Source organism: Poecilia mexicana, unplaced genomic scaffold, assembly GCF_051168715.1.
Source record: "Poecilia mexicana isolate PSO_F unplaced genomic scaffold, ASM5116871v1 scaffold_9, whole genome shotgun sequence".
NCBI lineage: Eukaryota > Metazoa > Chordata > Actinopteri > Cyprinodontiformes > Poeciliidae > Poecilia > Poecilia mexicana.
The window spans coordinates 8,726,651-8,752,551 of NW_028263378.1; the positions used below are offsets into that span (position 1 = coordinate 8,726,651).

Below are 25,901 nucleotides of genomic sequence, written 5' to 3' on the forward strand. Positions count from 1 at the left end.
TAAGCAGTCTGAATCCTGCATTTCTTATCCCAGGTGTCACTGTATCTACAGCTTATCTTTCTGCAAACTCTTGCAATGTATGATATTATTCTTTATATAAGAATGAGTGTTTTGATATGATAAAATTTAAGAATATAGATGTCATCTTGGATTTGGTAAAGTAAATCCATTTATATCGAATATTAAAGCATTATCTTACATATAGGTCTGCGGTGCCTTTATATCACTGAAATTCTAACTACAACCTTCAATGTATATTAGTGGGACTTGATTTAGACCACTGTAATTGGAAGAAAAAGATAAATTTATCTTTAACTTTGTGTTTTTAAAACACATCTTTCTTTGCAGCTATTACAGTTGTAACCCATTTCGGAGGGAAATTTTTAGTCTGTTTTTCTCAGTTGAAGCTCAGGCAGATTAGCCAAAGGGCATCTGTGTACAACAACTTTCAATCCTTGCTCCATGTTTTCAATAGTAGATTAATCATATTATTTAAAATTGTCTTTGTTTCTTTTAGGTGAGATTGGATCTTGGATCAGGAGAGCAGGTTTTAGAGTCAGAGCGAGGGGTTCAGCTCAACGATTTGGCCTGGCACTCAGTGGAGGTCCACCATGTGCAGCTAAATGTCACACTGACTGTCGACAAAAACTCTCATACAAGTGTAAAGATACCTGGCTCTCATCATCATCTCCACATTAAAGATGGTCTTTATGTTGGAGGCTCAGGAGGTTTGGACAAAATCTACCTTCCCAGAAACTTAATCGGCTTCCGAGGCTGCTTGGATGAGGTAGTGTTCAATCAGCATGACTTGGTGTCATCACTGAGGCCGTACACTGGATACAAAAACATTTATGAAGTCTCTTTAGGTTGCAGCCCCCAGTTCTTTGCTACTGAAGAAGATCCTATTAGTTTTTTCAGTTCCAGAGCCTATATATCCCTTCCAACTTGGAATCATCATCATCATCAGGCTGCATTTGAGTGTGTTGTGCATACCTCAGCCAACGAGGGTGTAATCCTCTACAGTTCAGCCAGGGATGGAGGCTTTGTGGCTCTGGAGATACAGGAAGGTTTTCCAGTTGCTGTTGTAGGGAAGAATGGAGTCAAAACTGAACTACGTTCTCAAACATCCATCAATGACAGAAAATGGCATTCTCTCAAGTTGCATTTTAGTTCCAGAAACCTTGAGCTAACCGTGGACAAGGAAATGGTGAAGAGTAGCATTAGTTCTCACTCAAAGAGGCTTCATCTTAAAGGTTTTCTTTATATTGGAGGTATTGATGATGGTACCAGATTAGAGGTGAGAAAGGTAGGTCTTGCCTCTGTATCAGGAAGACGTGCCAGAGGAGGTTCCTTCAAAGGATGTTTAAGGAACATTGAAATTAACAGAGTTAAGATGGGTCTCTCTAATGCAGTAGTCACCAAAGATATTTCAGTAGGTTGTGAACCAGAAAAACCGTCAGAGGAATCAACCCATGTTAGTCCTACAAGTACACCAAGATCAGTTTTGTATTTTGTAACTCCAACTTCGTCTCTTCAAATGTCCACCCTTGCAGTTGGTTTGGACAAAAGATACGGCTCAGATTTTGTGCATTTCAAAAATCTTGTAGTCCAGGAAGGTGGTCGAGCCTCTCTTGACGCCAAACATATCAAGGTATTCCTGGACTTCAAGGCACTTAGTATTCGACAATCTCAAATTATGTTTAGAATTGAAGAGCAGCCAGTTAGAGGTCAGATAAGACTTGATGTGGATGACGACCAAGAGGAGAACACCTTTGGCATGTTGGATCTTTGGCATGGCAGAGTGATGTATGTCCATGGAGGCTCCGAGGAGCCAGATGACTTCATCATGTTCTCAATATATTGTAGTAGCAGAAAACCGGTTCCAGATTATCTGAAAAGCAACAAATTATACCGCTACAACATAACTGTGACACCAACTAATGATGCACCTGAATTAAGCCTCCCTGAAGGAAATCTCTTTGTCTTATTGGAAAGATCTAAGAAACATCTCACCACAGAGGTTTTGAAAGTAACAGACATAGACAGCAATTACACAGACCTTGTTTTCTCAGTTCTAGGAAATCTGAATGCTGATGCCGGCTATTTGGAAATAGAGGGCAACCCAGGCAAGGCAGAGACTTCATTTTCATATGTTGACCTAGATGAAATGAGGGTATATTATGTCCACACGGGTGTGAGAAACTCAAGGATAGCTCTGAGAGTTAGCGATGGAGACAAGGTCAGCAACACTGTGGTTTTAAGGATCATGGCCATAGCGCTTGAGTATAAGATTGCCAACAACACTGGTCTTGAGCTCACTCAAGGAGAAACTGCTATTATTAGTTCAAATCAGTTGGCCGTGCAAACAAATGCAATGAAACAAACTGTAGACATTCGATATGATATCATTGAACCACCACAGTTTGGAGAACTCCAGAGACTTCACTCAAGTGGTGAATGGAGGCACACAGAGTCATTCTCGCAAAGACTTCTTGAGAAAGAGCGCCTTAGGTACGTTAGCACCTTTCAAGACATCCAGACCTCAAATATCAGTGATTACTTTAAATGCAAGGTTAATGTAGCTGCAAGAGCAAACACTGAAATTCTTTTCCCAATTGCTGTTAAGTGGGTGAGGTATCATTTGGCAAGGAATGTCATGATAAATATGGATAAAGTTAGAAAAGTGACTCTAAGCTCGGAGTGCCTTGTGGCGAGAGCTGATGGTGTCTCCCTCTCAGATGAGGACCTTTACTTTCGGGTCCTCACTACACCAAAGAAAGGAAGACTCCTGCTTGACTCCACAGTCTTGATGAAGAACTCAACCTTTAGCCAAAAGGATCTATCAGATGAAAGAGTCCATTATGAGCTGGTCGACAGACCTCACGAGGATACAACGGACAGATTCAAATTTCAGCTCATCTCCAAACATGCTCAGTCTGAAAATTATGATTTTCAGTTTTCAATCAAAGCCGATATCAACACTGTATTCATGAAAAATGAAGGCCTCTCGATTCAGGAGGGCGAGAGTAAACTCATCACCAAAGATGAGCTCTTTGCAGAGACTTTAAGCACAAGGGACATGTTCTACACCGTCACAAGCAGTCCTAAACATGGAAGGCTGGCACGCGTTAGTCAGTCAAATTCCAATGCCAGCTATGATAACATCTTGACCTTCAGTAATCAGGATATTATGCAGGAGCGATTAATGTACATCCACGATGATAGTGAAACTACACAAGATGATTTTGCTTTTATAGCTTCTACCAACCAAGGGTTCAAATCTTCCATTTCAGATAACGAAGTTGGCTCCAAAGGAGGAACTTTCAACATCGCGATTCAGCTAGTGAATGATCAAAAACCGATTCGAATAATTGATAAAGTTTTCCATGTTGTAAGAAATGGACAGAAAATACTCACTACAGAGGATTTGCTTTATCACGATAACGACTCTGACTTTGATGACGGCCAGCTGATCTACACCCGACGTGGAATCCCAGTGGGAGACCTCGTGCTGGTCAATGACACGACTCATCGGCTGTTTCAGTTTGCACAGAAGGATTTGGAGGAGAAGCGAGTGTTGTTCATTCACAAAGGTGCTAGTATTGGCCGGTTTGTTCTCTTTGTGTCAGATGGAAAAAATTTTGTGTCAGGTCTCTTAGATGTTAGTGCTCATGACCCTTTCCTGAAGGCTGACAACAACACAGGTCTGTTGGTTCAGAAAGGACAGTCGGTAACTTTTACCAACAACAATTTCAGCGTCGTATCAAATATGGATATCCGGGATGACCGGGAGGTCATTATCAAGGTGGAGGAGCCTCCCAGATATGGCAGTATTTATCGTAATAAAACAAAGGTTGAGTCATTCACTCAGTCTGACCTAAAGGATGGGTTAATCTCCTATAGCCATGATGACAGCAAACACCTGGCAGACCATTTCAACTTGACTGTGAAAGCTAAAGTTCTGCAAATTACAGAGAGAGTTAATGTGAAGGTTTATCTTGAAAGTCATCAGAGGCCACCCATCATACAGCATCAGGAGACTTTACTGGTGGAAGAGGGAAAACCAGTTAAGATTGATGAGACTAAACTGGAGGTAAGTGGTACCATAATACACTTTTCTGTCAGAGATTGGATTTGTCATAACTTTTAATAAATGTTAGTGCTTTCATGTATCTAAAAGTAATGAGAAACATGTTAGTGTTATCTAAGTACAAATAAATTTGTAAAAGTTTGTTCACCTATCCATTATTTTGTCTTTGGCTTATTCTTGTCACCCTACCTGAAAATGTGGGTTTTTAATAGCAGTGTAAGAATAAACATTGAGCCCAAAAGGTTTTTGCACTGAAATTACTTGATGTATCATAAGGATTTCAAAGAGAAGTAAATCTTAGTTGGCAATGTGACATTTTAAATCTAACCAGGGAATGTTTTTGGATTGGGACAGGTCACACACGAGGACAACCTGCCATCTGAGATTGTGTTTGCAGTCAAAGAAGCTCCATCTCATGGCTTTCTCCGGCGCTTTTTCGAAGCCGATGAGCGCTACATCGGAACCAAGCAGTCGCCTGTCGAGACGTTTACCCAGGAAGACATTAACAAAGGGAACATCCAGTATGTTCAGGTGGAGCCAAACAAAGTAAACGACACCTTTGTCCTGGATGCCACCAATGGAATCACCGACGTCAGCAACATCAGGATAACTGTTGACATCATCCCACTGCTCATTCCTCTGCACGTCACCAATTTCACCATTAACGAGGGCGCCTCAAAAGCACTGACGGAGGATATACTGAAAGTCACCAATAGACACTTTTCTGGATTGAACTTCTTTTATAATTTGACAAAACCCCCTCTCCACGGTCACATCGAGCACTCTCGACATCCTGGTGTGCCTATAACCACTTTCACCAGGAGACAGGTGAGAAAGGTTACAATGGTGAAAAAAATGTTTTATACCTCTTGAACATTTTCACATTTTATGTCTCTGCAATAACAGGTTTTAATGCATTTCGGAAATAACTTTGATTCTACGTTTAAAGTTTTATTTTTTAAATCTTTTGAAACATCTTTTTGCTAACACTTCACCATTATGCACCACTTTGTGTTGTTCATTCACATAAAATCCCATTGAAATGCATTGAAGTTTGTGGATGCAATGAGAGAAAATGTGAAAAGGTTAAGGAGCATCAGTAATTTTTTGCAAGGCTGGTAGAAATATTTTCTAAAACTAGATAAGGATTTTTTCTGTCTTTGCTTTTATCCCTACAACATTCTGCTATTTCTTCAAAGTAATTAGACTTTTAGTTATTATTGCAGTAATTACTTTCATACCTTGCACCCCTTATCTTAAATGCTTGCATATTTTCAGACTTGGAAACCTAGCAGTCTTACATAATTAAATTATTTCAGTGAAGAAAGCTGTTGCCCTGGCTTGATCTGGCTTATTTGACATGACCTCCTACTCTTGCTGGAATTTATTCACCTTAATGATTATGTGCAAACTAAGTTTCTGAAATGTCTTTTGTTTTCTTTTTTGTGTGTCAACTCTTGCCTATATTTTGATATATTTTAATTTTTATATTTTGTTTTAAATGACCAGTACTTTCCATTTTCCTGAATGATTTCTTTGACTTTTTTCCACAGGTGGAACATGAATTTATTTACTATGTCCATGACAGCAGCGAAACTTTAGTCGATAATTTTACAGTGGAAGCCAACGACACAGGCTTGAGGAAGCACAGTGCTGCCCAGACGGTTTACATCGAGCTTACAGCTGTTAATGATGAGTCTCCTGTCATTACCACCAACAGGGTCCTCAGGGTGAGTCTGTAGCTCTATATTTAAACTCTGCACACTTTTTTTCTGCCAGTCGATCTGGCACCACTGTCAAAAGATTTCCATGGGGTCGTTTACTGTAGTTGCCATGCTTGGGGTGTGGAGGAGCGGGGAGGCGTACTATGTTTGCTATCTGGGATCCCTCGGCTCTGCCAACACAGAGCTGATAATGACATGCATAAAGAGGAGGCCAAATCTTGTGGGAAAGTAATAAAAGCTGTTTTACATTACAATAGTTTATTTAATGTCAGTGGGTGGGACAGTACCTCTTTGTGCTGCATGATAATCCAAATACAAATCCATCAGATTTCATTTTCAGAGCTGGATGGGATCCATCTGGAAAAATAATTCAGAGTGTTGTGTCTTTTGTGACCAGCTTTGTCCCAGTTGTAATAAATTCCTTTGAGGTAAATCAGAATAGAGCCACCCCTGAAATTTCTAACATGAAATATTATATGAAAGCCAGTTTTTATGTAGTTAGGAAACTCTTACAAGTCATAGTTTTATTTTATATTTTTGTTTATTTTATTTCATAGTGATTGGGACCTGATTTTTACATGACAATTTAGCACTAATAGATACTGTGTTAATGCTGATAAAGGTCACTTTTCAGCATGTTTACATTAGTAGGTGTCTGGTGAAAGTCAAGCCTTTTAGACAGAAATAATATATCAGTGGCCACAAGGTGGCTGTCTGCCACTGTCTGACAATAAACTGTGCAATAGGCATATGTACCATACATGCGTAATCTACTTGATGCTGAATATAGCTGTTCACGATTGAGTCTCAATTTTAGTTGAAAGGGCTTTGCCTTGGAATAAAAAAAGAATGATAAGATCAACCTGTAATTTGATAAAGTTATGGTATCGTCTTTATTTACTGCTGGTACAGATTGTGAAGATAAAGATAATTAAAACTGTCTCTCAACAACGACGCATCAAAGCTGTAAAGGTTTGGCAGTTTAGACTCGCTCAATTTCAACAAAAATGAATCCAAAAGTCAAGTATAGTCACGTCCTTTGTGCTTATTATGCTCTCCTCTGAAGTTGTAGCCTGATGAACATCAAACATCCTGCTGTAATTAAGAAGCAATCTTGACCCCAGGAGGCTTTTCATACAAACCGATCTCATGTGTCGTTTTCTTTTAATCTTGTGAGTCATCCTGATGCTGTTTATCAGTCCTGCTGTGACTTCCTGCTAAAGGTGGGATTACCGGAGGTGTAGTTGCTCCCCTCCAGAGCAACACTCACTCATATGTGAGAAAAGCTTTCTCATGTGGGGGGCTGTTCTGCTGTAGGCCTGGTGCGACAAGTGTGATGGGTAGTTGTGCACGTCCTCACTGAAGAAGTCCCTCGGGCTTCTATTCTGATAATCTGCATATAAAACCAAGTTTAAGAACACTTTACTGTTGGTAATATCTGACAGTTTGTATGTTTAGAATGTAGTTTATCCCAAAAAATCAGCATAAAAAATAAGTACAGGCTATGGCAATAACAGATTTTTTTAAATCAAATAAATCAACCAGAAAAAATAGCTTGGTCCTCACTAGATGTTAATCTGAGATCAAACAAAATCTCAAAATGCAAATATCAGAAAATAACTCCACTTATTTATCTAATACTATAATGCAACAGTTTAAGATGATCTGAAAAAGTGTTTAGTATTCAATGCCAAGAAAAAAAAACAAGATCTATACGTCAAACTCCAGAGAATTCATGATTCAGCATGTTAAATACTGTCAATAACAGAACACACAAAAAATTCGATGTTTGATGTTAATGCACAGTGTCACTTTTGGTAATATAGGCAAAAACGGTATATTAGCACAAACACACCATATCAAGCATAGTGGTGGAGGGATGATGATTTGGGCTCTTTTGCAGTCACAACACACCTGAGTGTTTTCTTGACCAAAACATAAGTATATTGGAGTCAGTATTATGCAATTTGAAATTGAGCTGGAAAACGTGGCACTCGGTGAGACTGTTTGGGAATCCCAGAGATTAAATGATTTCTCAAACATATATGAAAGGCAACACTCCAGGTATGTTTTTGATGAGGGAATAACATTATATCATGATGTAAAGGTCACAAAAGTCATAATATTGCCCCTTTAAAAGACAGAAATCTAAGGAAAATCAATCACAACCACTTGTTTTTGATTCCTTCTGATTGCGTCTTCCTGTCTGTCAATTGTGTGGGGCATTTTGTATTTATCACCAATCACACTTCATCTGTTGTTGAAGTTTCTCACTTTAACCACCTGCCAGAGATCTGGCGATGCCTTGTCACATCCACAAGCTTCCGGTAAACTTGCTTTTTGCTAGGTGTGAACAATGTGTCAATTGACAGATCAGATTCTTAATATACAATGTCACACATTGCACCCTGAATTTTTTCAAATTTTGTCATGCAAGAAATGGAAACTTCTAGCGTTGTGGCACTTGGGTACTTTGAAAGTGTTGAGTACCACATTTTCATTGTCTTGTCTCTGGGTGTGCTGCTTTTCCACGATCAAGACAACAACGTAGCGTGAAACTCCTTCCTGCGTTTAAATACAACCAATGAAGTTTTGTAACACTTTAATTTTACTGCTGCAATCTGTACCCTTACGTGCTTCAGATGAGAGAAATGAGAACATAAGATGGAGAAACATTTTCCAGTTCCAGTATATGGATGTTTCTCTGACTGTGGAACACACAGACAGAACCCTATCCTCCCTTTTTCACTTGTTGCCTCCATTCACTGTGTCCGCACGTAGTTCTAAGTTGGTTATTTTTTACCTGGATGTATACACTCTTCAGAGTTATCTGGTTTGTCTGTTTAGTGGACAAGCAGCATGTTGGTCTGCAACATGCCACAGGAGCTCCTTTATTGACTAGCTTCCTAATGAAATGAGCTGCTACAGACAGTGTGGTTTACCTTTTTTTTTTACTTTTTTTTTTTGCTGTTCATAATTTTTTTCTGATTGCTTAAAAGTAAATTGTGTTAACAGTCTAATGAATAATTGAATTTGTTATCAGATTTTTCTTAATTTCAGAATTCTGGCACCATTATGGCAATTCTTAAATTTTTTAACCATTGGAGTTCCTTCGTTTCATAGTTTAAATGGTGCCTATGTCATTTTCCTTTAATCACATAAGCTGATAGCATATTGTGAAAATGGCATATTGACTGAGTTACAGGGATTGTTTCATGCCTACATGCTGTTTATATCACCCTGTTGCATTAATTAAGGAAATGACAACCTGTCCAAGCAACAGTAGCTCCTCTGGCTTGAGGTCTACAGACTTATCCTTCACTGTCAAGGACCTGCATGCTTCAGTAGTTTTATGCTCTGTGTGTCAGTTACTTCCTCTGTTACTTTGTGGTAGCCCAAGGCTCTTTGGTGTGCATGGAAGCAGGAATTTACCTCAGCTTGTCAGCACTCTGAAGTGCTCTGAAGAGTGTTTACAGTCTGTACAGCTATTTTTAGTCTGGGGGGTCCTTGATTTAGGCAGCGTTCAAGTGTTTCTATCTTTTTTTTTATTTAATTTTTTGCCTTTTTTTGCCTTTATTTTTTGAGCTGGAAAGCATGGCACTCGGTGAGACCCAGAGATTCCCATGCTCTATTCTGAATTAGGCCTGTATTGCTCTAATACACATGTGTCAAACTCAAGGCCCGCGGGCCATATGTGGCCCGCCATGTCATTTTATGTGGCCCGCCCCAGCATTTTATAGGCCGATGATTGATTAAAATAGGTTTTGAGCACGATTTGACTACAAACTACATCTCCCACAGTGCATTCCGATCGTTACCAGCCAACATTACGGCTTCTCGCCACTAGAGAGCAGCAGTCGTCTCAAGCTGCTTATTGATTTTCCCAGCGAATAAAACTGAGACATAGACAAGCTAACATCAAAACGTCCAAGAAAAGAAAAATCGATTTACAAGTAAGACTGTGAATGAAGATGTGTGTGAGCTGGTGTCAGGGCGGCAGGTCGCGCTAGACTTTTTTTGTTATCCGTTATCTTGACTGACAACATAAAAAAAAATCGGTCATGTACTATTTTTATCCGTGAAATTACAATCATATTAACATCGGCTATTTAGTCGCATTTTATGCGGCTTAGTTAATATTCGCCGTGAATCCAGATCCCATCAAAGATTAAGCAGATAAATGTATCAGCACCTGCTGAGCTAACCTATCTTACAAACTGTTGAGTTTCCATGGATTTAAGAAGAACTTACATGATCTTACCACAATGAAGATTTGATAAAAGTGCTTATATTCTAATGTTTTTCAAAACAACATACATATTTTATTTTTAAGTGTTGATTGTATTTTTGAACCCTTATTTATTTTGAAGTGTTGATTTTATTTTTGAACCCTTATTTATATGTAAAGTGTAGATTTTATTTTTGAAACCTTATTTATTTTGAGGTGTTGATTTTATTTTTGAACCCTTATTTATTTTGAAGTGTTGATTTTATTTTTGAACCCTTATTTATATGTAAAGTGTAGATTTTATTTTTGAAACCTTATTTATTTTGAGGTGTTGATTTTATTTTTGAACCCTTATTTATTTTGAAGTGTTGATTTTATTTTTGAACCCTTATTTATATGTAAAGTGTAGATTTTATTTTTGAAACCTTATTTATTTTGAAGTGTTGATTGTCTGAAAGACCTTACACATGAATTGCCCCATATGGGCTTTGAACCGTTGACCTCAGCATTACCAGCACCATGCTCTAACCTGCTGAGCTAACTCACCTACCTTACAAACTGTTGAGTTTCCATGGATTTAAGAACTTACATGATCTTACCACAATGAAGATTTGATAAAAGTGCTTATATTCTAATGTTTTTCAAAACAACATACATAATATTTTATTTTCCAGAGATTTTGTATTTTGAAGTGTTGTTTCTATTTTTGAACCATTTTTAATTTTCAAGTGTTGATTGTATTTCACAGATATTTTGATCTCAGGCTTAGTTTATGGACTGTAATGTGAAATTAGGCACAAGTCTGACAGTTTGTTCACCAAGTTACTGTGCTCTCTGAGAGGATCAGTGGTTTAAGTATTTGACACTGTTCCATGCCCATCGTTGACATTAGTCTCTAACAAAATGTGGATCATCTACTAGGAACACTGCAAAGAGCTGAGTTTCTGTAGTGTAGTGGTTATCATGTTTGATTTACATGCAAAAGGTCTCTGGTTCGAAACCAGACAGTAACTGATTCAATATGTTCTATTCATCACAGGTGTTTACTAAAGGTCAACAAGGGTTCTGTGGTGTCATGGTCTGTGCTCTGAATCCAGGCATCTGAGTGCAAGCCTCAGTTGAAATTTTCATGCATTGCATCTCACATCATCAACTTTGGAACCTCAAACTGAAACAAAGCAGAGAAGCTCAGTTTCTGTAGCATAGTGGTTATCATGTTTGCTTTACATGCAAAAGGTCTCTGGTTCAAAACCAGACAGAAACAGATTTTGCATGTTCTATTCATCACAGGTGTTTACTAAAGCTCAACAAGGGTTCTGTGCTCTGAATCCAGGCATCTGAGTGCAAACCTCAGTTGAAATTTTCATGCGTTGCATCTCACCTCATCAACTTTGGAACCTCAAACTGAAACAAAGCAGAGAAGTTCAGTTTCTGTAGCATAGTGGTTATCATGTTTGCTTTACACGCAAAAGGTCTCTGGTTCAAAACCAGACAGAAATGGTTTTTGTAGGTTATACATCTCTTGGGGTGCAGTGAGACAACAAGAGCCTTCCTCTTTTGTGATGGTTCATTTGCCAATCAACTTCAATGTAGGCTTCTTTGAAATCCAAGCTACTTTACTTCAATTACCAATTGGCAGTTCTATGGCGTAATGCACATGTGTCAAACTCAAGGCCCGTGTGCCACATGTGGCCCCCCAACATTTTATAGGCCATGGAAACTCAAATGCAATATTTAAAACTTCAATACATAAAATCAGTTATTTAACAATATGAGGTGGTGTTTAATTTATTTTTAACATTGTATTTTCATACATTTATGCTAGGGCTGCCCAAGTCTAGTTTTCCAGAGCTACCATCTGCAGCTTTAGATGCATTCCTTCTCTAGCACACCTGGACCATTGACTCATTATAAACCTCTACAGAACTGAGTGAGGGAAGTCACCCTTTTGTCTGGGGTGTTTTAGCAGGGATGCACTCCTGATTTGTACTGTCAATGTGGCCCGTTGAGGGGGGCCAATATGCTGAAGTGGCCCTCGGTGAAATTGAGTTTGACACCCCTGCTCTAATATCTGTATTGTCTAAGTTAGAAATTATTTGTATAGTAATTAAACTGCAATACATGCTGTACTAGCAAATGTATTCTTGTCCTTTTCACGTTTTATCTTACCTTGACGCCAAATGTCAATGTACCTGTTGGGATTTCATGCAACTGAACAACAGAAAGCAGTGTCTAATGATGAACTGGAAGTAAAAGGATACTGGAGGAGGTGCAGAGATTCACTTTATGGAAAAGTAGTAAGAAGTAAGACATGGTTGGAAAAAGACAGATCCAACGAGGCACAGCAAACATGATCTAGTCAGATAAAACCAAATTTTGACTTTTTCTCCGAAATGTCAAATGCTGTGTGTGATCACACCACCCCCATGCTGAAAGCACTTTGAACTGCCTTGTTGCTGAAATGTGCTATACGCATAAACTTGACTTGAAAGATAGTGCTGGCAGCATTATGCTGGGTGCTTTTTTTTAAGCAGGGAAAGAAAAGTAGGTCAGAGTTGATAGGAAGATGGATGGAGTTAAGCACAGAATATGACTTAAAAATGTGTGTTTATAGGCTCTCTTCATAAAAAAGCTATTCTTCAAGAAAAAATGAGAAATTATTTAAGTCTCTATTGTTTAAGACTAAAGCTGCAGGAGACGTGTCCAGATTGCTTCCAGCTGTAGTAATAGAAAAATGCTATTCTGCAAAATATTGACCAAGATGGTTGTTAGTAAAAGATTTTGACAGCTTTTTATGATTTTCTCCCACTTCAGAAATCCAGGTAGTGTTTCTAAAATGAGTAGGGCTTACATTTCATTTGTACTGTTTATTTGTGCAGAACTACATGAGACACAATCTTTCTTTACCATAAATGAATTGACTTTGCATTTCCTATATGCCTGACTGCTGGAGATAGGCGCCAGCCACATTAAACCCTACGAGATTATTTATAGATGGATAGGTGGATTTCCAATTAACTCATTTTATTTCAGCTTTATCCCCTCTTTAGAACCAAATATAGCTGTAAATAATAGTAGTTAAATCATATAGGGCATAATGAGTCACATGAAATGAAACTTTCCAAGTAATATGGCACTTGTTTGTTGTCTCTCCAGGTGTGGGTGTCGTCGATCACAGAAATCAGACCGGAGGATCTTAGAGTCGACGATCTTGATACACCAGCAGATGAGCTACAATTCATGGTCACACCACCCAGCAATGGACAACTGGCCCTTAAAAGCAGCCCCATGAAGGCAGTGTTGAACTTCACACAGGCCCACATAGACCAGGGACAGCTGCTGTTTGTCCACAAAGGTAAAGCGATTTAATAGACAGAGAAGGACTTGTTTAATAGCTTAATTTTGTTTTGTCTTCCATCTGCACAGTATTTCACACTGTGAAGTTGTTGGTCCAAAAACTGATTTCTGAGTTATTTATTCTGTTCCTTTTACCTCCACTAGAGGGTGCTCTTGGAAGGTCTGATTTGGTTTTCACTCATGTCATATCAGGGGCAGCTCATCTAAATCATCAGCAGTTTTTGTCATTATGTTTATAGTGATTTCTGTTTTGATATAACTTCTTACGTTTTGTTTTCTTGTAAATGCAGAAAAAGTTGAAACCTGCCCTAAACATCACACTCATGCAATAATGTTTTAAGGGTTTTGTTTGGGGATTTAAAAAGATATTCTTGTTTTTTCTTGACAGTTTCTGGCTTTAATTGATGTTTTGATGTCTTTTCTAGGAGCCATGTCTGGGGGATTTAACTTCCAAGTCAATGACGGTGTGAATTTTACTCCCAGGCAGATCTTCAGCATCACCGCCAAAGCTTTAGTTGTGAATTTGGAGAAAAACCGCCCACTCAAGGTGTTTCCTGGTAAGCATAGCCACTGACTACAGCAAAATCAGCAAATTGCCTTTTCTACTCCTCCTGTACAATGACCTCACTGATAATAAAAAAGTAAGTGTTTTCATAAAGTGAGTGAGCAGCTATTACATTGGTGGCAGTGATTTAAAGCATAATTTAATTAACAACGCTCTCATCATTAAAGCACTCCCAGAAATACTTTGATGCTATGATTACTTAGATTAAAGAGACAGGTGTTGCAAAATTAATCATTATGGCACGACAGAAATAACTGTTTTAGGCTTATGCAGTTATACAGATGGTATATTTGTAAGCAGAAATATTCTAAACTCAAAACTTATTTCATTTTAATTTAGTCCACTCCAATTCTTTCCTAGTTATAAAACAATACCATCAAATTAAGTTTATAATAATGACACCCAGCAGTTTGCAGTGAGTTGACCTTCCAAACAGTGGAAGTTTGTTTAACTTTACAACAATCCCTCATACTAAAAAAATCACGTGGTGAGAGTAGAAAGGAACAATTTCTTCTCAACAAGAAGAAACCTCAAACATAACCAGGCTCAAGATGAGTCGTATAATTATATTCAGATTCACCTACATACTGTTCAAATTCAATAAAATGTGCACTCTGCCTCAACAAGAAAGGCCAAACAAATTCTTTTTGTCATTTACAATTGAAACATATGTGTTGGTCTGACACTTTTGGTTTATAGTTAGCTTTATTTTTTAACTATGACACTGTTGTGTGTTCAGCCCGCCTGCTACTGTGCTTTTCAGATTTCTTTTGGTTTAATAATTCAGTGCCTTTCCAAGAGCAGGGTCATTAAATCATTAAATGGGTGTAGTCTGTGTCTGCAAACGCTTTTCATAGTTTTCCATAGGTTTCCACTACTTCTCTTTGTGAATTAGAAAGAACTGATATTGTTGTGTGGGTGCAGCAAACAGCCAGCTGGCACGCTCTACTGAGCCTCTCAGCCACAGGGTGAGTGGGTACTTAAAAAACTGTGCCACTGTCTGTTCCAGGCAGCCATGTTGGTGCTTTGTGCCAAGCAGGACAGACGGGGGAAGCCAGGATGGCAGCTTTGGCTGACAATTAGGGTTTTTTTGTTTTTTTTTAAAGGAGAGAGTGGCGACGTAAAGCCCTTTCACACTGCGGTGGGAAAATGAATGTTTTTCCCCCTTTTTCTCACAAACATCTAGACTGTCTGGGGGATTTTTGTCAAACTTGAGAGAGGAAACACTGCTTTCTGCATGTGTCTCTTTAAATTAGTTCACTAAAAAGGTCATGCAAAATACATGTTTAATATGAGTAAGATAAAAATTGTGGAATGTAGTCAGGACAAGTCTAGCTATATTATCCGGAATCTACCGTACATGTTTATTATTATTAAGAGCATATAACAGAAAATTATTTTCCTGCAGCGCGAGTATAAAAGAGGGATTTTTATTTTAGTATGAAACCGTTTCTCTCCATCTTCCTCCAAGGTAGACATTTCCCTTGGGAGATGAAAATGGTGGGAGCGCAGCTTACAAGTGAGGAATGAATTTCCTCTATATTTCCCTGCCTTCCATTATTTATCAGCAGCCATTTTTCAAAGCCCTCAAAATATTCTGAGTTGCCACAGGAACCTGCACTGCAAAAAAATAAAAACTCTTACTAGATATTTTTTGTCTAGTTTCTAGTGTAAATATCTTTGTACATTTGACATAAAGACAAAACTAACTTATAAGTAACCTATTGAGCAAGATATAGGAGCTCGCTTTAAGTCAATAATTCCTTAATATTAATCAAAAGAAGTAGTGGTTCCACTGGCAGACTATTTTAATCATAACAAGACATCTATCGTATGTTATAAGTGAAATAATCTACTAATGGAACAAGTACCTTTTCATCAATATTAAATAGTTATTGATTTAAATCAATCTCCTATATCTTACTGAAAAATTACTTGTAAGTTAGTTTTGTCTTATTTCAGGCGTATGAAGATATTTGCGCCAATAACTAGACCCAAAATGCTTGGCAAGATGTTGTATTTTTGCAGTGTATACAATTTATTTTGGAATAAAACTTCTTGATTATTCCTGGCTGTTTTTGTTGATGTCTCTATTTTTTTACCCCCAAGTGGCGTATTTGTGTCTGTGAGGAGCTTTTAATGTGTTGTTAGGGGTTTATGTAACACCCCCACTCTTTCGTTGGACATGGTGTTGTAAAACGTCTCTGGTGTCTGCGTGGCAGCTTTAATTTAACACATCAAAAGGCGGTCATCACTCTATCCCAGGCTTTGTTTTTAAGAGTTTAAAATGTTGTGCAGCACAAAGGAAAATAATACAAGATGTAACTACCTTGAATGGTTCAATCCTACCTTTTACAAATTCTCTCCAGGAGCTTCCAGCCCGATCACCAGTGATGATTTACAGGCTGTGACCAATGACCTTGGAAGCACCTCTAACCGCACCATTATGTTCAATGTGATTCGCCATCCTAAACTGGGACGCCTGGTGAAGAGGCAGCTAGATAACTCTACTGTGGAGATCTCAACTTTTACACAAGATATGGTAAGTGCACACAAGGTCACATACAAACTGTCTTGTTTTAAAACATGTGCGTCACTGAAATAGAAATCAAGGGTGTGTGTGTGTGAGAGAGATTTTTTTATTAAGCTTCCTCCATTTATGTGGAAGGCTATGCCAGATTTCCACTGTTCTGCATGAATAATGCATGTCCTCCATCCTTGTTGAAGATACTGACTCTCCATTTTCTGCTGAATGAGCCATGGTAAACTTTTTTGCTTTGATTTATTATGGATTTTGATCTGACATAATTAAAGTCAAGGTGATTGTTCTGCATTCACTGCAGAACAAAGAATATTTAAATTATTAATTATATCTGATCCATTCAATCTTAATCTGTGGAAAAATTGCTGACCAATTCAATCCCATAGACTCAATTTATACAGGTGCATCTCACCAAACCAGAACATGGAAAAATGATGATTTATTTTACTGATTCAAGTTATAAAGTACAAGTTAAGTTTTTCATTTATTTAAGCTTGAAGAAAAGAAAAAAAAAACACAAAAATATTATGTCATAACACTAATTTCATACATCAGCAAGGATACGCCACAAAGGTCCCAGCCAAAGAAGCCATTAATATCCAAGCTTATGGAAAGTTAAGTGGAAGGAAAAAGTCACATGACTGTTATTGGGATAACCTTTTATGTTTGAATCAGTCACAGTTTTATTGAAGATACTGACTCTCCATTTTCTGCTGTGCGGACCACTGCAGTAACTGAAATGTTTCTGTACTGCAGGTGAACAGAAAGGAAGTCATCTACATTCAAACGCCCATTGAGTCGGTGGGCTGGGAAGCTATGGATTCAATAACCTTTTCTGTATCGTCACCGCCTGCCTCTATAGACGGTCAGACTTTCAAAATAGACATCTCCTATGAAAATACAGGACCTGAACACAATACAGTACTCCTCAAAAACACAGGTATGAACTATATTTTCAGTTCATTAGCTACTGTATTTGATTACACCTCATTAGCTCTGCATTTTGCTTTACATTTGATCAATACTGATCTTTCACATTTCATTTGGACTCTATCTCCTTTATTGAAAGTATTCTTCTGTCTAGTCCTCAACCATGATAGCAAAGTTTGTAGTGTATGGCTAAAGCAGTTGAGGGTAAAATAAGTATCAGACCTAAAACACTGCCTGTAGCAGATAAACAGTTTTTCCGGTCACAACCACATTACAAACCTAAAAGTTTGTCTATTTGTGTTTTTACTTCTTTATTAATAAAAACCAGAAGGAATATGTTGGGTATTTATATTTATCCTTAAGTCATTTTTTTAATAAAAATAAATTAAAAAAGAAAACAATGCATCCTAGCTTAGTTTGCCAAGGTTGGGGAGAAAAAGGAAGTTACCTCCTTACAGATGTAGGGAGTCGTCTGGCAGCAGCATTTTAATAAAGCCGTAAAACATTTATTGAAGTCAATGAAAGAAAACAAAAACGTTTCTCTAAAAGCAGTCATGTTCTTTACTGAAAGCTATGACAAAGCAACATGTTTGTGAAAGATCAAAAAATGACATTATAGAGAAAAGAAAGAATGGAGTTAAACTGCAAATACAGCATCCAGATTTACTCTGTTTATTTTGTGGTAGGTGCTGAGGTGGCAGAAGGGGAGAGTGTTGTCATAGATGAATCCAAGCTGGATGCCTCCAACCTGATGTCAAAGCTGTCCACGCCGCAGCGGAGCTCCTATGAGGTCTGGTTTCAGGTGACGGATCTTCCCCAGCATGGCGTTATCGTGGTAGGTGAGAGAAATCTCACCAAAGAGAAACCAAACTTCTCCCAGTTCATCGTCACCAAATATGGCATCATTTACAGCCATGACAACTCTGAGACGACTAGCGATTCTTTTGTGTTCAGTGCCTGGCTGAACCCAAAAGGCAGGACTGCCCAACGGCCTCAAGATGAGAAGGATGTTGTTGTTGAGCGTTTTAACATCACAGTCAGGCCTGTGAATGATCAACCACCTGTGCTAAAAACTAAAGCTCCAGGTCTAAAAGTGGTACAGGGAGACAAGGTAGCTATCGGGCCTGAGGATCTCAGAGTCGAAGACTTGGATGATCCTCCAGAGGATATTACGTTCTCTGTTATTAGCAAACCAAGCAACGGTTACATAGCTCTGCAAGGAGGTTTGAATGAGTCAGTAGTTGCCTTCACTCAAGCTCAAATCAACAGCAGAAGTGTGTACTTTATCCATGATGGAAACTCTGCCTCAGGCGTGTTTTACTTCAGTGTCACAGACGGATATCATAAACCAGTATATAAACTTTTTAACATAGATGTGTCAGAGATTACCATCACTCTACTCAATTACACTGGATTGTCATTGCAACAAGGGAAGAATGTAGTACCTCTAACCCAGGACAACCTTGCAGCAGAGACAAATGGCAAAAGTGCCACCATTCACTACATGATTACAAAATCTCCCACCTTTGGCAAAATTCTGAAAGAAAACCAGGAAGTTACACATTTTACACAAGAGGATCTTCAGACTGGAAGCTTGGCCTATCACATGATCTCGCTGTCCTCTACAGAGGACAGCTTTGAGTTCACTGTCTTCACTTCTGAGGCAAATCTTACGGGTCAAGTCCTTAATGTGACAGTCAGACCTCTGATCAACATTGGCCAAGGATTGAAAATTCCCAATGGGATCACTGTCAGGCTCAACACTAGCTTTTTTAATGCCTCTGAACTGGCTGCTGTAAGTGACAATGACCCTGTCTTTGACATTTTGTCCCATCCAAAGTACGGAAAGGTGCTTCAGACAAGTTCTAAAAGGTCCAGGAAGTTTGTCCCAGCTGCATCCTTCACATTTCAGGAAGTGGTGCAGCAGAAAGTTGCATTGAAGCTGAATGCCAACATGACTGGAGTAGAGGAGCTGAATGATTCCCTTGTGTTTGTGCTGAAAGCCGATAATGTCCAACCTGCTAAAGGGGAATTCCACTTTACAGTTGTCCCATATGACCCAGCGGTTTTTCCAACCACAAAAAGCCCAGTCCCGACCACGTCACCCATTCCTCAGACACCAATCAAGATCTCTAGGAATGGAACTGTCTCCCCAGTCCCGTCTACAGTTCTCCATTCCACCCACCAACCGAGCAAAAATCAGCAAAAATTCAGGGGCCGTAACCGCTGGGGGAACTCCAACGGAACTAGCTTTTTCAGCACAACACTCGGGAAGCCGCCTCGAACGGAGGAGTTTCCCTTTAGGAACACACCGGTCCGTGTGGAGTCCTACCCTCAGAAAACCTCCAACCCACTCCTCATCATCCTGCCACTTCTGGCCCTCCTGCTGCTCATAATCATCTTTGTAGTTGTGGTTGTCTATTTTCGACACCACAGACAAACGAAGCAGAACACCTCTTCACCTCAGGAGAATCCTCCCACTGCTTCACCCAGCAGTGAGTCCCACAATGACCTAACCCAGAGGAGCACCACAGTCCCCACTGTTACCGTCACTCCTTTAAGTCCCTCCTACCCTTCCAGCCCTGTGCTGAGTAGGTTTTTGCCACCGAACCAGGCTTCACCTTATGACACAGCTCACTCAAATGTACTCGTCAGTTCTTGGAGTAACGGTTCTCTGGAACCAACTTCCCAAATTGTTCACACCGTTACCCCAACTTTGCAAAGGAATCAGTACTGGGTATGAAGACAGTGATTGATACAAGATAATGTTGCTACATGTTTATGTAGTGAATGAATGGTACAATTGATTACTTACTGTTGCAGTTGCTTGCTATAGATTTCTGGAGCTGTTTTGACCCATTGTGTGCTTTGTTCCATTAAATGCAGAACTGTATCGTATTATCTATCAGTTTAACTCTCATGAGCTCCCTTTCTGGAAGGCAGCAGCTGCTGAAAGAGGAAAGAAACGGCTTTTATAAAGTGTTTCTTTTTTTTTGTTTAACAGGTCCTTTATATATAGAAAGCTGCCAATGTTCATGTCAGAGAAAGTTTTCCCAAAATAATAAGTCACCAGCTATCTTTATGCAAGATGTCAGTCTTGTCTGAAGATGGAGTTGTGTCTATACACGTCAGTGCCAAGTTTTTGCTGTGCAAACACTACTGAAGTGAGCAGCTGGATTTAGAAGAAAATGAGATGTTCCCATTTTATTGGCGGATGATAAATCATGACCTCGGAGATTACCCTGTGCCCAGGAATGCTTGTGCATGGATGTTCCAAATTTGGGGGAAATAATCCTGTATGTGCAGCACGTTTGACACTTATTGGCACTTCGGTTTGAGAAGTGCATAAGTAGCATAATCTGATACTATAACATTTAGACCAATACACCATTTTGTTAAAACACATTTTAAAAGTCAGGGAGAGGATCTTCCATCAGGAAAAGCTTGTGTTCAACAATCATCAGTAACACAATTACTGGTACGCCAGTCAGTTCCTTTAAGATGAACATTGTGATAGCTTTTTTCAGATTTGTTCTTCTTTAAATTTAATTAGGAACTTCCTATTAATTTTGCTTCCCTGGTGTAAAAATATAATATGACGGAGGCTTATCTCATTTAGAAACTGGCTATTAAGGATGTTAAGGAACCAAGTATATCTTACCACTGCAGACATTGAGAAAGTTAACAAGTGAAATCAAAAGCTCACTGAAAGTGGCAACTTAGGAACTGTGTGCTCCGATCAAATCAGACTGAAACCTGACCTTTTCTTAACATCTGGCGTAAAACACAGGATCATATGTGGGAAGCACCTCATCTCCATAAAGCATGGTGGAAAACCTGTGATGCTGTGGTCTAAAAATCTTCATCGCAACATGAACTGTTTAGTACTTTTTTTTTTTTTTTTTTTAAAGAGGCTCTGTCTTTGAGAAAAAAACTGAAAATAGGTCATTTTTGAGTATTTAAGCTGTGGGATGATGTGAAAAGAATCCAGATCCCTCTCGATATGCTCCAACCTTTATTAAGTTATTTTGTGCACTTGGTGAAAGACGGTTTGTATCAAATAATATCGCCAACATCACAGTTGATTTAGTAAAAAAATGTTTATTAAAGTGAGACATTTTGCCCCCACCCCCATTAAGTAAATTAAATTAAAAGTTTAACTTTTCTCACTTTCACAGTGCAGGATCGGGCTGCTTACTGAAAACCTACATGTACCTCTTCTTTATGTCAGGAAGAAATTAGACATTTATGGATTTAAATATAAGAGGGGGAGATTACCATGATAACAACTTGATACTGTGAATTACTGAAGCGGGCATAAGATTTATGGTCAAAATATTTAAATCGATTGTTTAGATTTATATAATTTCTATGCATTACACAAGTATATAAAAGTATAGTTTCTTTTGTCATCTCAGGTATTTTTTTAACACAAAGTGTGCGCTACGTTTATCAAAGGCAGCATGCAGTCAGTAATCATTGAAGCCTACATAACATAATTGACAGGTTTTTGCAGGTATTCTATAACTTAAATATTTTTTTACCTCTATTTGACCATATCCTGCAGATTTAACCTCATAGCACTACACTCCTATTTAAAAATAAATATCAAAGTATGATCCACAACTGGTAAATAATCTTTACAGGTGGGGTTTTATATTTCTGTAATAGAAAAGGATGTTTTATTTAAATGAACAAACCTACTGAAGCGACTTGGCGACAGAAAGCGGAAAGAAGCTTTTGATGACTGAAAGGAGCTCTTGTTTCATCTTATTTTATCAAAGTCGGGATAAATTATGTCAAGTTGTTTTCTGCGGATGAACTCTGACCGCTGTAAACTAGCGGTTCTGCTGTGATCTGCTCTAAGGCGAGTTGTGAATTTTCGGGGAAAAGAAACCACTGTAAATATATTTGTCGTGAAATAATTTTGTACTGAAAAGAATCAGTTGTGTCCCAGTCTAATCTAAGTGTTAAAAATTTAATTTGTAACAAAAGTGTTGTATTTATTTATACTGTATTTTTTAATAAACCATTTTAAAAATCTTCTCAGTCTCGGCTTTTTTTTTTTTTTGCAGATCTCATTCAGTCATTTACCTTCTTTTATCCTTTAGCATTCCCTCATTGAATCCCTTTTTCTTCCTCATAGCCATTTTGTGGCTCTCACTGTAATTGAAACTGTGCTGCTGCCATGGCAACAAAAGACCCATTACAGTAGGGGACCAATAATAAAAAAAAAAAAAAAAAAGATTATCATCATGAGTTCTCCCAGTTTCCTGCAATTAGCTCAGCTTTAGTTTTCAAACAACCAAAAGTCACTAAACCTGCAGCACTTTGTTGTTTGGCACTGAGACGCGTTTCCACCCCATCAGCAAGACAAACACAAATTGTTCGTCTCCCCGCCAGCAAATACTGGAGACTTCACATGTGTAAACTAAAGCTGACTTAGCAGTGCTGTTAAGGTGTTTTTAGTCTTCACATTTACAATTTTTTTTCATTAATTTTATCCATACCTATAATAAGCTAACAACAGTTTGGCCTGAACCTGCTGCGTTTCTCGTTTCTTACTTGTTCCCCAAAACACCTTGTCTGTTTTTTGTTTTTGTTTTTTTTAATTGTTATAGTTACACTTCTTTATCAGATATGTTCAAGTTTATTCTGTTGGTGCTAATGACTGGCTCGGATGCTTTGCTTTGTCTTCTCCTTCACTCCGTGGAACGCTTTACACGAAATCCTATATTTTATCCTTTAAATGATTAAAAAATATTTTTCTTTTATAACAGAAGGAAGTATTTCAGAGCTATATGGTTTAATAGGACCTGGAACTCATAAAAGAGAAATCAAACCTTAAATTTAGATTTAATTAAACTGCTTTTTTTATTTAGATTTGTGACTTTTACGAATTTAATAATTTTGTACAAACAGGAAATTGTATGTGATATAAACCAGGTTCTGCAAATTAAACCCCAATCACCAGTAGGTATCTTTTAACGCATAAAACACCTTTTTTCTTGTACTCATTAACCATTTCTTGATTCCCTTTGTTTTAGTGAAGAAAGTTCAAATATCTACTTTGTTTTTTTTTGTTTTGTTTGTTTGTTTGTTTTAATTGTATGACACAGTCAGACTTGTTGAATTTTTCCAGATTAAAGCAATGTTCTAACCTCAGTCTCACAACTGGCGAAGCAATGTTTCTTTTTATGAAACGCCTTTTTTCTTGGTTTCTTTCATTCCCACAAGAGTAGAGATGAAATCATAGAAAAACATTACTGGCGAGACCACCCAACACCATGGAACAATTTAGAGTTCCCTTATGTGTTTATAAATGCTGATCACCTAAAAGAAAAGTGATACACCAGCAGATAAAACTTTGTTGACTGGAATAGTTTGAAGCAAATCCGTTGTGAATATTTTAAACATATTTTTATAATGTATCATAACATAGATGTGTTTGGTGAACTACATTGTGGTTGGTGTGTGTTTGTCTGGGCTGTAGTGTAGGAGCGCTGGTTTCCTATTTATGTCATGTGGCGTGCATGTATTTGCATGACTTTGACAACAGAGAATCTTAGGAAGTGATCACGCTGGCCTCTTTTCAAAGTTACAAACCTCAAAATACCCAGATCAGGCTTCAGTACTCATCAGTAATTATCTCAACACTGTTGGGAGACACTCTGTCTCTGTGCCGCGCTGTGCACTTCAGGTTTTGATACATTTCTGGAACGTGTATATATTTTCATGTAACGGTGAAATAGAAAACTTGGCTGTGGCGAAGCACACACACCTCCAAATTGTACAAGGTCTTGTTGATTGAACTCTGATGGAGTCTTTTTGGCAGGGTTCATGAAATAATTACACAAAACTTAGGGTTTCAGAGACTGGTTTAATTAACATTAAAGCTCTTAAACCCAATGTGAAGGGAGGCTTTACTGTAACTTTTACAGCTGCATTATAACACAAACTTTGAAGGTCACACTCAACTTTTGGCACTAAATGAGAGCTCGGGGCTAACAAATTTTATTTTTAGGATTTAATATAGCATTTATGCACCCCCTGACTCTATACAAAATTCAGAAGCTGTCATTTTGTAACGTTATCCTTTACACAACCAGGGAAGATGCCAGGATTAACTTTACATTCATAACAGAGGCCTGGTGTCGAGACTGAGGAGGTGAAGAAATAGGTAACCAGTACCCTGCTGACAAGCCTGACTGCAAATCATGCAGATAAACATCACATTAGAGCATGACTGGATCTGAGTAAACCCGCATGAAGCTCCTACATTCCCGTGATAACTTATCAAACATGTTTGATGGTAGCTCAAGATGATCTATTCATGTTTTATCACACTTTTCTACTACAGCATTAAAATTATTAAACTTATTTTATTACTCAGTCCTGCAAAGGTCATGTTTTAAATACTCCGAAAAGTTTCAAAACTCTTTTTAAACCAGAATTGAAGATATACCCAATCTTTGGCAGGCTTACATTTAAGATAAAAAATAAATAAAAATTGCTGACATTAACAAAACCAAGGCATTGCCCATTGTCCTGTCATATTATTACTGTCATATGAATGTCATGTCTAACTTTACAGCTGTTTTATTTTTCTTTTGAAGAGGACTGGTGCAGTGAAATTGCTGACACTGAGTTCCAAACAAATGCCTGAGAAGATGTAGCCAAGGCTTCAACGATCTTTACGGCAAATGTCTGGAGTGTTGTGCTTTTGGTTTTTCAGTCGAACATTTAAATTACAACACCAAGATTAAAACGAGAGCGAATGCATTCTGCAGCACAGCTATTGTACGAGTGAGGGTTAGATACATCTGATAGGTTCTTGGCGTCGATAGAAAAATCTTACAGTAATTGCTGTAATTTGGGGGCTGGAAATTGTGGGCCTCAGGGTTTAAGAACAATGGTACCCTTCCCTTTAAGACGAGGCTGCCAGAGACAATGGCTTCTTGGTTCATTTGCTGTAATAGGGTTCCATATAGATGATCCCAGATGGCTAATTAAATCACAAAGTGCATGTTTAAGTTGAAAAGAACTATTTTGTAGTGGGACTGCAAGAGGAACAATGTCGACGCACCAAAAAAGGAACCAAATGACATTTACTGTATTTGTTATCGCTAATTGGGGCTCGTAAAATTCAGTCTGGGGTGTCAGAATTTGTCACAATGGTGCTGAAAAGTTTGACGGTTCTGTTTTTAAGAGGAAGCCTTGTCACACAAACAACATAATATAGCAATATACCTTATTGTCGTCCTGCTGAATGGGATGAGCTTAGTGCCCATTGTCTGACATTAAATCAGACTAAACTTTTCCTAACTGACCTAAAACTGGAAATGTTTAATCTTGTTTAATGTAGTTGTGTCTTCTTCTCTAGGGTATATAAATATCTGGTTTCAATTGGTTCACTTATTTTGCTTTTGTGTGATGTCTAACTTAAGTTAAATAATAGTTTTATC

General features: G+C 38.2%; 1 protein-coding gene and 1 long non-coding RNA gene across 2 annotated transcripts in view; one reads left to right on the forward strand and one right to left on the reverse strand.

Moving 5' to 3' along the window:
* cspg4ba (chondroitin sulfate proteoglycan 4ba) overlaps positions 1-22,481 on the forward strand; it is a 28,057-nt gene extending 5,576 nt beyond the window's left edge. The window contains exons 3-10 of the mRNA XM_015012410.2: positions 518-4,093; positions 4,445-4,918; positions 5,644-5,820; positions 13,199-13,397; positions 13,825-13,956; positions 16,334-16,506; positions 17,263-17,446; positions 18,123-22,481. Coding sequence (XP_014867896.2) covers positions 518-4,093; positions 4,445-4,918; positions 5,644-5,820; positions 13,199-13,397; positions 13,825-13,956; positions 16,334-16,506; positions 17,263-17,446; positions 18,123-20,179 — 6,972 coding nt within the window. The 3' untranslated portion in view covers positions 20,180-22,481. The remainder of the gene's footprint in view (positions 1-517; positions 4,094-4,444; positions 4,919-5,643; positions 5,821-13,198; positions 13,398-13,824; positions 13,957-16,333; positions 16,507-17,262; positions 17,447-18,122) is intronic.
* On the reverse strand, positions 10,229-10,804 carry LOC148157644 (uncharacterized). Its single transcript, XR_015764193.1, has 2 exons — positions 10,468-10,804; positions 10,229-10,429 (listed from the first exon to the last, which is right to left on the reverse strand). It is a non-coding gene; the product is annotated as an uncharacterized LOC148157644 (long non-coding RNA).
* Positions 22,482-25,901: the final 3,420 nt, after the last annotated feature.